This window comes from Callithrix jacchus, chromosome 21 (genome assembly GCF_049354715.1).
Source record: "Callithrix jacchus isolate 240 chromosome 21, calJac240_pri, whole genome shotgun sequence".
Taxonomy (NCBI): domain Eukaryota; kingdom Metazoa; phylum Chordata; class Mammalia; order Primates; family Cebidae; genus Callithrix; species Callithrix jacchus.
The window spans coordinates 38008518-38020772 of NC_133522.1; the positions used below are offsets into that span (position 1 = coordinate 38008518).

Sequence of the window (12255 nt, forward strand, 5' to 3'; positions counted from 1 at the left end):
ATGACAGGGAGAAGTTCTTCCTTTCCAGGGGGAGAAAGCGGATGCTCAGAGACAGTAAGTGCCCTGCCCAGGGCCACAGAGGCAGCTGGTGAGGGAGGGTCTGGACTCCAGTCTTGCTTTTGCTCCCGCGTTCCTTGGGCCCCTCTGGGCTGCGGAGGGAAAGCAGAGCTGAGTTGACCAGCAGGGGGCGCCAGCCCCTTTTTGTCTGCATCTGTCCACCTGGCTGTGCCAGGCAGGCTTCTGCAATCAGTACGGGGGCCTAGTCCTGTGATAGGTGAGTGGGCTCAGTTCCAGGGTGCCCTCCGCCTCACTGCATCTGCACGTGCTGGGCACACCGTAGACCATGCCCTGTCGTAGTGGCATGTGCTTACTTCGAAGTCCCTGCAGACCCTCGCTGCTGCAGGCTCTACCCGATCCCTACTAAGAAATGGACAGGAATGGCCGGGCGCGGAGGTTCACGCCTGTAATCTGAGCACTTTGGGAGCCCAAGGCGGGTGAATCACGAGGTTGGGAGTTCGAGACCAGCCTGGCCAACATGGTGAAACCCTGTCTCTACTAAAAATACAAAAAAATTAGCTGGATGTGGTGGCGGGCATCTGTAATCCCAACTACTCAGAAGGCTGAGGCAGGAGAATCGCTTGAACCCAGAGGGTAGAGGCTTCAGTGAGCCGAGATCGTGCCACTGCACTCTAGCCGGGGTGGCAGTGTGAGACTCTGTCTCAAAAAAAAAAAAAAAAAAAACAGAAACGGACAGGAGTTAGCACCCAGCCAGAGACTGTAAATAAGTCTCAGTGCTAACAATAACCTTTCCCTTCCTGCCGTAGCTTGTGGAGGCCCTTCTTTGAGGCATGAATATTGATCTTTTGCCATATGCCTTTATGATGTGCGCCTTCTCCAGCAGGACCGGGTTTTATTGTGTTTCTCTTTTCTGCTTTCTCTTTTAGTAAGGTCGTCTGCTTCTGCAACTAGAGATCCTGTGAAACCACAACAAATTTGTGTTGAGCACGCCCCAGGGGCCAGGCACCATGCATAGCGAACCTAAGCAGAGCCCCAGCCCTCATGGAGCCGACATTCTAGGGAAGGAGCCAGACAATAAGCAAAACAAAGAGGGAAATGATGTAATGTGTCAGATGGCAGTAAGTGCTGTGAAGGGAAATAAAGCAGGGAAAGGGAATAGGGACAAGAGGTGAGGAGGGGGGTGGGGCGTAGCCCGGGGGAAATTTGTATCATAGAGAAAAGCTCAGAGAAAAGGGCCACAGAGAAGGTGACATTTGAGCAAAGACCGGAAGTTGGTGAGGAAGCCAGCTCTGTAGCTATTTCTTGGGATAATATTCCAAAAATCATGATGGGATGAAGGAGAAGAGATGAGCCCTGGCGGGTGGCATGCAGATTGTGTTGGGCCTGGTAGGGCCATAGGGACGATGTTGGTGTCAGGGTAAGATGGGAACCCACTTTTTTTTTCAGACAGATTTTCACTCTTGTTGCCCAGGGTGGAGTGCAATGGCGCGATCTCGGCCCTCCACAACCTCCTCCTCCCAGGTTCAAGCGATTCTCCTGCCTCAGCCTCGCGAGTAGCTGGGATTACAGGCATGCACAACCACACCAGACAATTTTTTTTTTTTTTTTTTGTATTTTTAGTAGAGACAGCGTTTTGCCATGTTGGTCAGGCTGGTCTCGTACTCCTGACCTCAGATGATCCACCCACCTCAGCCTCCCAAAGTGTTGGAATTACAGGTGTGAGCCACCACACCAGGCCAGGAAGCCACTTTTGAATGAAAAATGCGTGCAAGGGGAAATGTTCCAGATGAGTATGTATGTTGCCTCTTCCTACAAAATATTTAAAATTCCATTCCTTCTCAGTGGCCTCTTTCTGGGATTTAGAATAGGAGACCACACATCAAGATATCCCAAAGCCCTGGGTCCATTTGTAGCTGGGAAGTGGCAGATACATTTTTCTTACTGAAATAGCCATTGCATTCCGCTTTTGGATGGAGGTACAACTGCGATGAGTCCTGTGAGAAGCCAACAGCATCTTGTTTGAAGAATGCACCTTTTTCTTCTTGAATATCAGCTGGGAAGCAGCTGCGGGAGGTTGGACTGGTGTCACCAACCACACACCATCATGCTGCAGTGCCACAACCACACAAAGCCCCAGAAAGTCCTTCTCCCACACAGACAGATCAAGAGTTGAGATGAAGCTCTGCATCGCCATTGCTGAACGTATACAGTGTACCAGGCATGCATGGGTGTTGGGATACAAAGTCCCTTGCTTCATGGACCTTAAATGAGAGAGAGAGAGAGAGAGAGAGGACCCATAAACAATTGAATGTGTATTCTTCTGTTAGCTAGTGATGAATGACATGAAAAGTTGAGTGTGGCAATTAGGGACCCTGGGGTAGTCTGCCTGATTTCTGATGTTCTGATTGAGAGAGCTAAGCCTTGAATGAAGTGAGAAACTTCAGAGATGTTGAAGAAGTGTATTGTTGGCAGTGTCATGACGGTTCTCCAACAATACGCTGTATGAATGTTTGTATCTCCCTGCCCAAGTTCATACATTGAAGCTGTGATCTCTGATGTGATGGTATTTTTTTGGTGAGACCTTTGGGAGGCATTTGTTCTTAAGTGAGTTCATGAGAGTGGGACCCTCATGATCTTTCTTATAAGATTAATTTTTATAAAAAGAAGAGTCCAGGGCTGTGTGTCTTTCTGCCTGCCGTGAGAGCACTCGTCTGCTACCCAGCAGGAGAGGCTTTCTTCATGAGAAACTGAATCTGCTGGCACCTTTGTTCTGGATGTCTCAGCCTCCATCATGATGTGAGTCAGTTCCTCAAAGTGAATCTCTATATGTGTACATCTGCTGGAACCTAAATCTTGGAGTCCCCAGAACCACGAGAAATAAATGTCTGGTGTTTAAGCCACCCAGTCTAGGTGTTTCGTTATGGCAATCTGAGTGGACCAAGACACAGAGGGAATGGCAAAGGCAAAGGCAAAGGCTTTGAAGTGGGGAGAGCTTGGTGTCTGGCTCCCAGGAGGTGACAGTGAAAGGAAGAGGGAGGCAGGCCACATCAAGATACAGTGCTTGGGGAATCTTTTCTACAGGGGTCTGTTGAGCAGGTTTTGAGTGTAGGGAAGTTATATGATCTGATTCCCTGCCCCCCTTTTTTTGAGATAGAGTCTAGCTCTGTTGCCCAGGCTAAAGTATAGTGGTGTGATCTCAGCTCATTGCAACCTCTGCCTCTGGGGTTCAAGCGATTCTCCTGCCTCAGCCTCCCATGTAGCTGGGATTACAGGTCCCTGCTACCACGTCCGGCTAGTTTTTGTATTTTTAGTAGAGACAGGGTTTCACCATGTTGGCCAGGCTGGTCCTGAACTCCTGACCTCCGGTGATCCACCCTCCTCGGCCTCCCGTAGTGCTGGGACTACTGATTCCCACATTTAAGAGCTGGTTTTGGCTTTGGCATGAAAGCAAGGGATACCACTTAGGAAGTGAGAGGAAGCGTCGCAGGCGGGTATCGTATTTGCTGATGGGTTAGATATGAGGATCAAGAAGCAGAGGAAGCAAAGGATGACTGCTAAATTTTGGGGTGAATTTGGGTGAAGCCTTAGGAAAGAAGTACAGAGGTGTGTGTGTGTGTGTGTATCCCAGGTTAAGACTAAGATCCTATCAGACAGCCTGGCAGAGTCGAAGAGGATTGACCACAGGACTCTGGTTTCAGGGAAGAGATCGGACCTGGAGATTATGGTTTGGGATTCATCAGTTACCGGGGCAGTTGTGTTGGTGAACTTCTGGGGCATTCTTGAGTGACTTATTTTAGTTTATGAAGATGATAGTCGTGTTGGTACGAGGTGTGAAAGGTAAAATTCTGCTTGTGTTTGTAATGCCTGAGTGCTTTGTGTGCACAATCTGATTGACTCCACACCATTCTTTAATATCCCATGTTTGCAGCTTAAGGAAACTGAAGCACCAAAAGGTCAGTGTCAGGACTCCTTTGTAGAAGCGTTTCATTGTGGGGATGCTGGCAGCCGCCTGCTCAGCAATACCACACTAGGCTGCCTTTGCACACGAGTCTCCATGCCCGAGGAATCCTTTCTTCCTCAGCCATTGCATTGTGCATGTGAAAACAGCTGGATGTTGTAAAAGAATAACACTGGACATGAACTCCGGGGACAAACGTTCAAGCCCAGTCTGTTATTTACAGGATGCTTTGTTAGGGGAGCATGAACATATAGAGTTCACAGGATGTAATCCAGGTGAAGCTGATCATCCATGTCTGCCGTCTTTGCTTTGCCATCCGTTCCTTCTCCAGTTACCAGCCGGCTTCTGCCAGCCTAACCCCTTCTAGCCAACTCTCATTTCCTGGCTGTGCCAGCCTGATTACTTCTAATTGTCTTTGACTGCTTCCAGCTGGGTCTTCTAGCTGGCGTTCTGTGGGAGCACAGAGGCAGTCTCCCAGCCATATGGGGCGAGGAGATGGGGAAGGAAAAGGGTAGGAAGGAAGCAGCTGGTACGAGTCAACTGAGAAAGCTTCCTGAGGCTTCCCAGCCCACTGGGATTGGTCATGTTTTTGAAAGGGTTAACTCATCTGAGTTAGAGAATGACCCATCTTTGACAAGACAAACAATTATATTTGTTGATCCCCAAAGGCAACCAACAATGCAAGTAAAAGCGCTGTTAGAAAGTCACTGGTAACGTCTCCCCCAGGACAGACAGGGTCTTGCTCTCAGGAGCAGTAAAACCCCACTTGAGAATCAAGTCAATGACAACTTTCATTTATTTATTCAACAAATATTTACTGAACAATGATCATGTCTCAGACGCTGTGCTAGGTACTGTAGGGCAAATAATAAAAGACAGACACAGACCCAATGAGTCTGAAAGAGGAGAAAGCCATAGATGATGAGTACGACAGGACATAAGGGGAATGTCAATGACTAAATGTGCTAAGAGAGAACAGAGGGAGCTGGGCTTCTTGCAGCTTGCTGGTTGGGGAGGGCTTCCTGGGAAAGGGAACACCTGTGCTACGTAGAAATGAGTCCGATACAGCAGATCGGGGGCGGGCATGGCACCGGCAACGTGTGGCAGTAGGGAAGCCCGATCCTGGCTAATGACAGCTGAAATGTAGCACCCCCTCATCCCCCGCCCGCCCCAGGATAAGGCTAGAAATTCAGTTTGGGCTAATTAGTAGAGAATTTTCAATGGTGCATTACTGCTGCATTGAATAATCATATGTTTTCTTGGAATATGAGGGCAATACATTGTGTACTAATTTGTTTTACATAAAGACATTTCTGGGGTGATTTCTTGTTAAAGAGGCCATTTCAGAGACTAGGACTTGTAGTTCAAAAACAAGTTACAAAGCTGACGCATGGGTAGGATTTGGACTTCTCTTTGGCATCCATCCCAGCTTACAGAATTAGCAATGGACTTGAATCAAACCCAGGCAAAGGCTTGAGAAAGATTTAATGGGCCTGGATTTTCTTTCTTCTTCACCCCTTTCCTGACCTCTACCCTGAGAGGATAATTAAAAGGAAAGAAAAATCTCTATTTCATTGTAAATGTCATCCACCATTTTTGTGAAACTTTTTTTTTTAGTCCACAAAGATACTTGGGGAACAGTCTCTGAAATTTGCCTTAAACTAAAATTTAGAGATAAATAAATCTCTAAATTTTTACAAAGAGTGCACATCCTTACATTAAAAAAAAAAACAAAAAACTTACCCTATTAACTCAGCATTAGGTGGACTCCCAAACTGTTTCTGATGGAAGATCAGAGTGGTTTTTGGCCCCAAAGTGAGATCCACACTCTTATTCTTTAGACAGTTGCTGGCACCATGCTGTCATCATCCTCGTCCCCTGCAACTGTCTTCTTAAGATTTGATTACTGAATTAGAGACGTTAAAAGGATTGAATGAACCTTACTGAAATAACCAAGGCCTGTGGGATCAAAGATGTCCCCTAAGCACAGCGAGAAAAACATTTTAAGCTGTACCTTTAATATTGGTAAACGGAAGCAATGAGACAGAACCACAGAAAACGCAATATGTTGAGTCCTAATAACTGGGGCTGGTGACTTGCAACAGGTAGGTAGATGAATATGGTAGTGTATTTAAAATTAGACCTATTGAAAGCAGGTATTTCTCTGGGTCCCTCTTCAGATGGGCCAGCGAGAACCCAGACACTGGATTGATGACAGCTGTTGTCCAACCCTCCCCGCCCCCACCCCCAATCTCAAAGCATTGCTGTGGGTCGATGCCATACTTGTTTACTCAGGAATAAACAATGAAAGGAACTTTGTCAGGACCAAATCCTTCCTTTCAGCTGATGTTGCATGATCAGGATGAAGTTTGCATTAAATGCGGGCACCTCAACAGGTAGCATTTTGTAAATGCCTCCCCCTACCTACCCTCCTGCTTCTCCCTCACAAGATTCTTCATTTTCGGTTTGAGAAAACGTTGCGGATCCTGGAGAGGGTATCCAGTGTCGTCAGGGCGGCTGCAATTGTTTATGCGATGAGCACAGTCACAGCGCTTGCAGAACAAAAGCATCGAAGAGCGACGAACGCCGGTCCACCTCTTGCAATCACGGGCATCATTTCAATGGAAGGCAAAGAAGGTGTAAGCTACAAGCAGAGGCAGAAAACGCCCTGGTTCCTACATTGCTGCTGCTACTATTACCGCTGTGGCTGCGCCTCCTCCAGCACAGCCATCCAGGCTGCGTGCAAGCCGGTCAGACGCCGGGCCACCTCCCCACCCTTTCTTCCAGCCATCCATCAATCCTTCCACCCCAGGTCCAGGGTGCCCTACTGTGTGCCGGACTCAGGACTAGGCTCTCAGCACAGTCTAGACCCACAGTCTAAGGAGTTCGAGAGCCTTCCCCCTTCCCCCTGCCCCGGGTGGGTGCGCCCAGGGGGGAATTTCACCGCCGAAAGGTCCAGAAAACCCAAGCCCAAATCCGGGCGAGAGGCGCAGCCGGAGGCTGCCAGACCTGGGCGGCCCGGGAGCGCGCGTCTCCAAGGCCGCGCAGGGTCCCCCCCCGCCCCCCGCCTGGCGCTCAGGTGGCTCCTCCGTCCACTCCGCCGCTCCCCTCCCTAGGCCCTCCCCTTTCCAGCGAGGGTCGAGTTTGACTGTGGCGCGCGGGGAAGGAGGGGCTACGAGGGATTTGAAAGTGCACGGGCTGCGGAGTGGAGCTCGCATCTGTTCCCGCCGCCCGCGACCAGATTAAATTTCTGCAAATTCAAACTGAATGGGGCTTTCTTCTGCTGCCTTCCAGAGGGCGCCTGCAGCCCGCCGCGCGCTTCTCTCCGGCGGGAGCGGCCGCACCGCGCAAGGCTAGGAGCGATCGCGCGGGCCGGACCAGAGCCCGTGCGGGCCAGACGGCGGCGGCGAGGCTGAGGCTGCGGAGGCGCCCGGGCTCCGGGACTCAGGCACCCAGGCACCTAGGCACCCGGACCCCGGGACCCAGGCGCCGCCAGACCGCGCCCCACCCCGCGCGCGGGAGCAGGGCAACTGTCATTAGCCTTCTGGACGGGACCCGGGGCGGGATCCCGGCGTCCTGAAAGGGGCCCGGGCGACCCTCTGAGAAAGAACTTTTGGGGGCGGGGTCCCCGGTCCCGCATCGCCCGGGCGGCCGCTATTGTCTGCGCTCCTCGCTTGGCGGCGCAGGGGGCGTGATCGCGGCAGCCCCGGGAGTGGGGTGCGGATACCCAGGCGGGGCTCGGCCCAGGGCGGCGGCGGGAGCAGCCGAGGGAGCCGCGGGAGCCGAGGAGCCGGAGGAGGAACTGCGAGCGCGGGAGCAGAGCCGGAGCCGCGCGGGCCGCGGGCGAGCGCGATGCCGGCGGCGGCTGGGGACGGGCTCCTGGGGGAGCCGGCTGCGCCGGGGGGTGGCGGCGGCGCGGAGGACGCGGCCAGGCCGGCGGCGGCCTGCGAGGGAAGTTTCCTGCCGGCCTGGGTGAGCGGCGTGCCCCGTGAGCGGCTCCGCGACTTCCAGCACCACAAGCGCGTGGGCAACTACCTCATCGGCAGCAGGAAGCTGGGCGAGGGCTCCTTCGCCAAGGTGCGCGAGGGGCTGCACGTGCTGACCGGGGAGAAGGTGAGTTTCCCCGGTGCGTGGGGCTGCGGGACCCGGGCGGCAGCGGGGGGGAGCACTGCGCTGGGAGTCCCAGTGCGCAGCCCCCGGCCGGCGCCTTCCCGCTCCTCCCGGCTTTCCTCTTGGGTTAAAAGAGGGGTCGAACCAAACGCGCGCTCAGACCCTCGCAGCCTTTCCGGAAGGGCGGTCTGGGGTCCGCTGTCCCGGGACTGGGGGCTGGGAGGGGGCGTCCCGCGCCGCCGTTCTGTTCGTGGGAGGGCGCCGCCTGGCGGACACCAGCGCGGGGGGCGGGATGGGGCCCCTCTGCCCTCCAGGCGGGCAGGGGCGGCGGATCCCTGGGGAGGCGGGAACCCGGGCTAGAAGAGGTGAGCTCTTATGTCGGGGGTGGGGGAGCAGGAAAGCTAACAGCCAGCCTCAGGGGGAGCTTAGAGTCTGATCTCCGTTCTGTGCTCCAGCAGGAGGTGGGGAAGGCTGAGATCCTGCATTCCTCCCCACCTGCGGGCTCCCGCAGCTAGGGATTTTTTTCATGCTCAGAGGAGGGTTTTTGTCTCTGCCCCCCACCTGTCCATCTCTCAACCTGGGCTCCTCTCCATCCACTCAAGCCTCCCACCCCTGCCTCCCGTATCACCCACCATTCTCATGCCCGCCGTTCTCATCCCCTTCTCTCCGTCCCCCCAGCTCCTCCGTGCCCTCCAGGCTCGGTGGGAGCTGCAGTGAAGACCCTGATACTGGCAGGAACAGAACGACAGATACCCCCCCAGAGACTGAGAGATGCCTTCTTGTCTTTCGAGAAGAGGGGAAAGGAAAGGGGACCTCCCCATACCGATAGGGGCACCTCTCCAGCCTTGCTGGAAGTTAGATGGTCGTGAACCCTTGCCAGGCGAGCGGCAGGTAGATGGAAGGTGTAACTTAAAACTGTGAGAAGAAACCCAAGAGGTGGTGACTTGTTTTTGAGGCTGGGTCACCCAAGGCTGGGAGTTGCCCGGAACTCAGAGCTAATCAAGGCTGGAGCTGCCCCAAGCTCCTGTCATCTTGGGCTCAAGATTCCCCCCAGGCTGGAGGTGGCTCAGCTCTGGAGGAGGACCAGCTCCTTTGTGTGGTCGGTGGGTCAGGGAGGTGTCAGCCGAACGGAGGGAAGCGGGGAGTTCAGGATTCCCAGCCGAGCAGGTGGTCTGGGAGCTAAGCCCTCTGCCTTCTGACCTGGGGCCCTCTGCCCAGCCTGGGGCTGCCCTGTGAAACCACTGGTCACAGGGCCAACGTGCCCTTCCTGCCTGTCCCCAGCCTCACCCACCCCACCTTTAATTTCCCTTCCATTTCCCCACTTGGTCTTGAAGCTTCTTGCATGTGCTTGCAGGTGTCCATCACCCTTGTAGTTTTCCCTGTACTTCTGCAGCCGTTCTGAGTGAGGCACCCCTTCATTATGGGCAAGTGGGGTTAGAATGAGTACTTTTTTAGAAATGCCTCCTGCCTGAATTCCCATGCAAAAAGGGAGCGTTCAGTATGAACTTGAGTAACTCTTCAAAGAAGAAAAAAAAACCTCCAAACCTCGTCCTAGTCCACAGGGAGTGAGGCACGCTTTTACTCCTCGATTCGATCCGATTCGGAGCGAGCTGTCCGACTTCCACATTGCGAGTCCGTTCATGGCGCGAGGATGCTGCGAGGCCACACAGTTGGCTAATTAGAGTGAGCGCACTCCTCCCGGCCCTGTGTAAATTCCTGTTGGCACTGGCGATGGAAGTTTATTTTCCTTGGAAACGTATAGGATTCAGTCTGGTCGTGCATATTTCCTTTCTAAACATAACAGAGAGAGGAGAGTCTTTATGTGACAACGTAATGGCAAACACTGCGAGTACATTCTTCTCGCCTGGCCTGCTGCACAGACTTCTGGCTTCTCTCCACTTTCCTGTGTTGTGCTGTGCCTCCGGCTCCGTCTGAGCGCATTTTTGCGCCATAAAACTCTTGGCCTTGGCTGAACTGCCTGGGGATGGATTCAGAGCTCAGCCAGTGCTTGGATTCTGGAGCTCTGCGCTGGGCCCGATGGGAACCCCCACATGCAGGGAATTCCTTCCCAAATAGGATTCACTGGAAAAGACTCGCTGCTCCTCCAGGCCTCCACGCCTTTCCCTCTCATCTTATCTTTCTTAAATGATGACTCTGTCTTCAATGTTGCAATAACAGGAGATGTTAATTAGATGTACAATTATTTCCCTGGATCCACTGATGGATCCCGGTTAAGGATGGTGGTTCGTTGGTGGAGGAGGAGGCAGGGGAGAGATGTCTGTCTTAAAAAAACTTGGTTTTCCTGGGATGCTCCTCTCCAGCGCTCCAGGGATGGCAGGCATGGGGAGAAATCTGGATTTTAGTTCACTCAATTGCTGGCTTTCAAGGAACAATGGTGTCATTCATAGCATTTATCTCCCAAATCCAACACCTTTAATGCTTAAGGAATGGATTTGGGTTTTAGCAGATTGTAGGGATTAAAATGTGTGTGTGTGTGTGTGTGTGTGTGTGTGTGTGTGTGTTGGCACACGTGCTTGACTCTGGGAAGGATTACTAAGTTAAAATGAGTCCCCATCCGCACTCTAGTTTTGGGTATTGCCTAACTAAAGACAAAAACAAAGATGACGGCAGCCTCAGGCTGTTTGTAACCTGAAGTTCTTTTAAACTGTGAGGGGCTAACAGGGTTTTGGCCTGGGGAAAAGTTTCCTCCAGTGAGTAGGGCTGAGGAAAAGGAGGTCATTAAACCTCCAGTGTCCCTCACTGTGGGTAACCCAGGGAGGCCTCTCTCCCTCATTGCCTACTCTTCTTGAGGTGTGTACATTTTGGATTTAGAACTTCCCTTTTCTCCTGTCCTTTCTTTTTAGTTTTAAACATTTTTTGTAGGGAGAGGGGTCTCACTGTGTTGTTACTCAGGCTGGTCTCCAACTCCCGGCCTCAAGTGATCCTCCCACCTTGGCCTCCCAAAGTGCTAGGATTACAGACATGAGCCACCACACCTGGCCCATCCTTTTATAAAGTATACATTCCACATTAGGAGGGGAATGAAGTCATTGATACTGTAGTGAGAAGTACTCCCAACCCATGTGGAGCGAAAGGATTCAGGGGAGCTTGTCTTTGAAAAATCAATCCATGACAAAGCTGAAAGAGGGCATAGAGAAAGGGAAGTTGAGAGGGCACCCCAAGTTTGTCCTGCTTCATAGCTGCATTCTCAAACTTGCGCTGGGTTTGGGGTGATTTGTGCTAAAATCTGGGTTATTGCTGGTTGAAAGCATTTAGTACAGTGTGTGTGTGTGTGTGTGTGTGTGTGTGTGTGTAGTGTGTTCTATTTAGACTTGGTTACATTTCCAAAAAGCTTTGGGTGACATCTTTCATGGGTTGCTGGGAATCACTGCCTGAGTCCAGGTGACAAAAGGAGCCAGTTTTATTCTGACGTTCCTTTTAGGTTTCAATCTGATCTCATCGAGACAGCTTCTTTTGCCACCACTGCCTGTAGGACAGTCTTTTGCCTGCTTTTCCTCTGAAGTTGTTTGTTTAGAAGTCATTTGAATCTAGATGGCCCTTTTACTGCTTGTAAAGAAAAGATGGCTTAAGGCTGAGACCTAATTTTGTCCTCCTTTGAGTTAATGCAATCTCTGTTAATCTGGCTTTAAAAATAAATAGTTCACTTGGCCCTGTGAAACTCTTACTAGGTACCTTCTCAGTCAGGGCTGAGTGTCTTTGACCAAACCTAAGTTGATGATTAGACCAGAGGAAATGATCACAAAGCCAGATTCTGGAAAGTGCCGTTCTATGGCTTTGAGACAAAGAGCAAAGCCACGAAGCAAGCATGTGGGTCATGACTTTGAAACACCTGGAGTGGCTGTGCTTGCAGACCCTGGAATTGGTTCATGATACCTATGAGAAGCGCGGTCTCTGGCACATAACAGGTGCCCCCCAGCCCCTGCCCTCAGCCAGAGAGAGTGACTTGGGGGCTGTTGCATGGTCAGATAAGATCACCTATGGACAGAAGAAGGAAAGTGACTTACAGAAAATGGAAGTGAGGCACAGAAACAGGTTGGATGTGGTGGTTCACGCCTGTGATCCCAGCGCTTTGGGAGGCCAAGGTGGGTTGATCACTTGAGGTCAGGAGTTTTAGATCAGCCTGGCCAACATGGTGAACCCCATCTCTA

General features: G+C 52.0%; 1 protein-coding gene and 1 long non-coding RNA gene across 2 annotated transcripts in view; one reads left to right on the plus strand and one right to left on the minus strand.

Annotated features, from left to right (window-relative positions):
• Nucleotides 1-1601: 1601 nt before the first annotated feature.
• Nucleotides 1602-7012, minus strand: LOC144580703 (uncharacterized). The gene is made up of 3 exons (XR_013530704.1): nt 6405-7012; nt 5720-5882; nt 1602-2279 (listed from the first exon to the last, which is right to left on the minus strand). It is a non-coding gene; the product is annotated as an uncharacterized LOC144580703 (long non-coding RNA).
• A 685-nt stretch (nt 7013-7697) lies between these two features.
• HUNK (hormonally up-regulated Neu-associated kinase) overlaps nt 7698-12255 on the plus strand; it is a 131970-nt gene continuing 127412 nt past the window's right edge. The window contains exon 1 of the mRNA XM_002761364.6: nt 7698-8089. Within this exon, the coding sequence (XP_002761410.4) occupies nt 7829-8089 (261 nt within the window). The 5' untranslated portion in view covers nt 7698-7828. The remainder of the gene's footprint in view (nt 8090-12255) is intronic.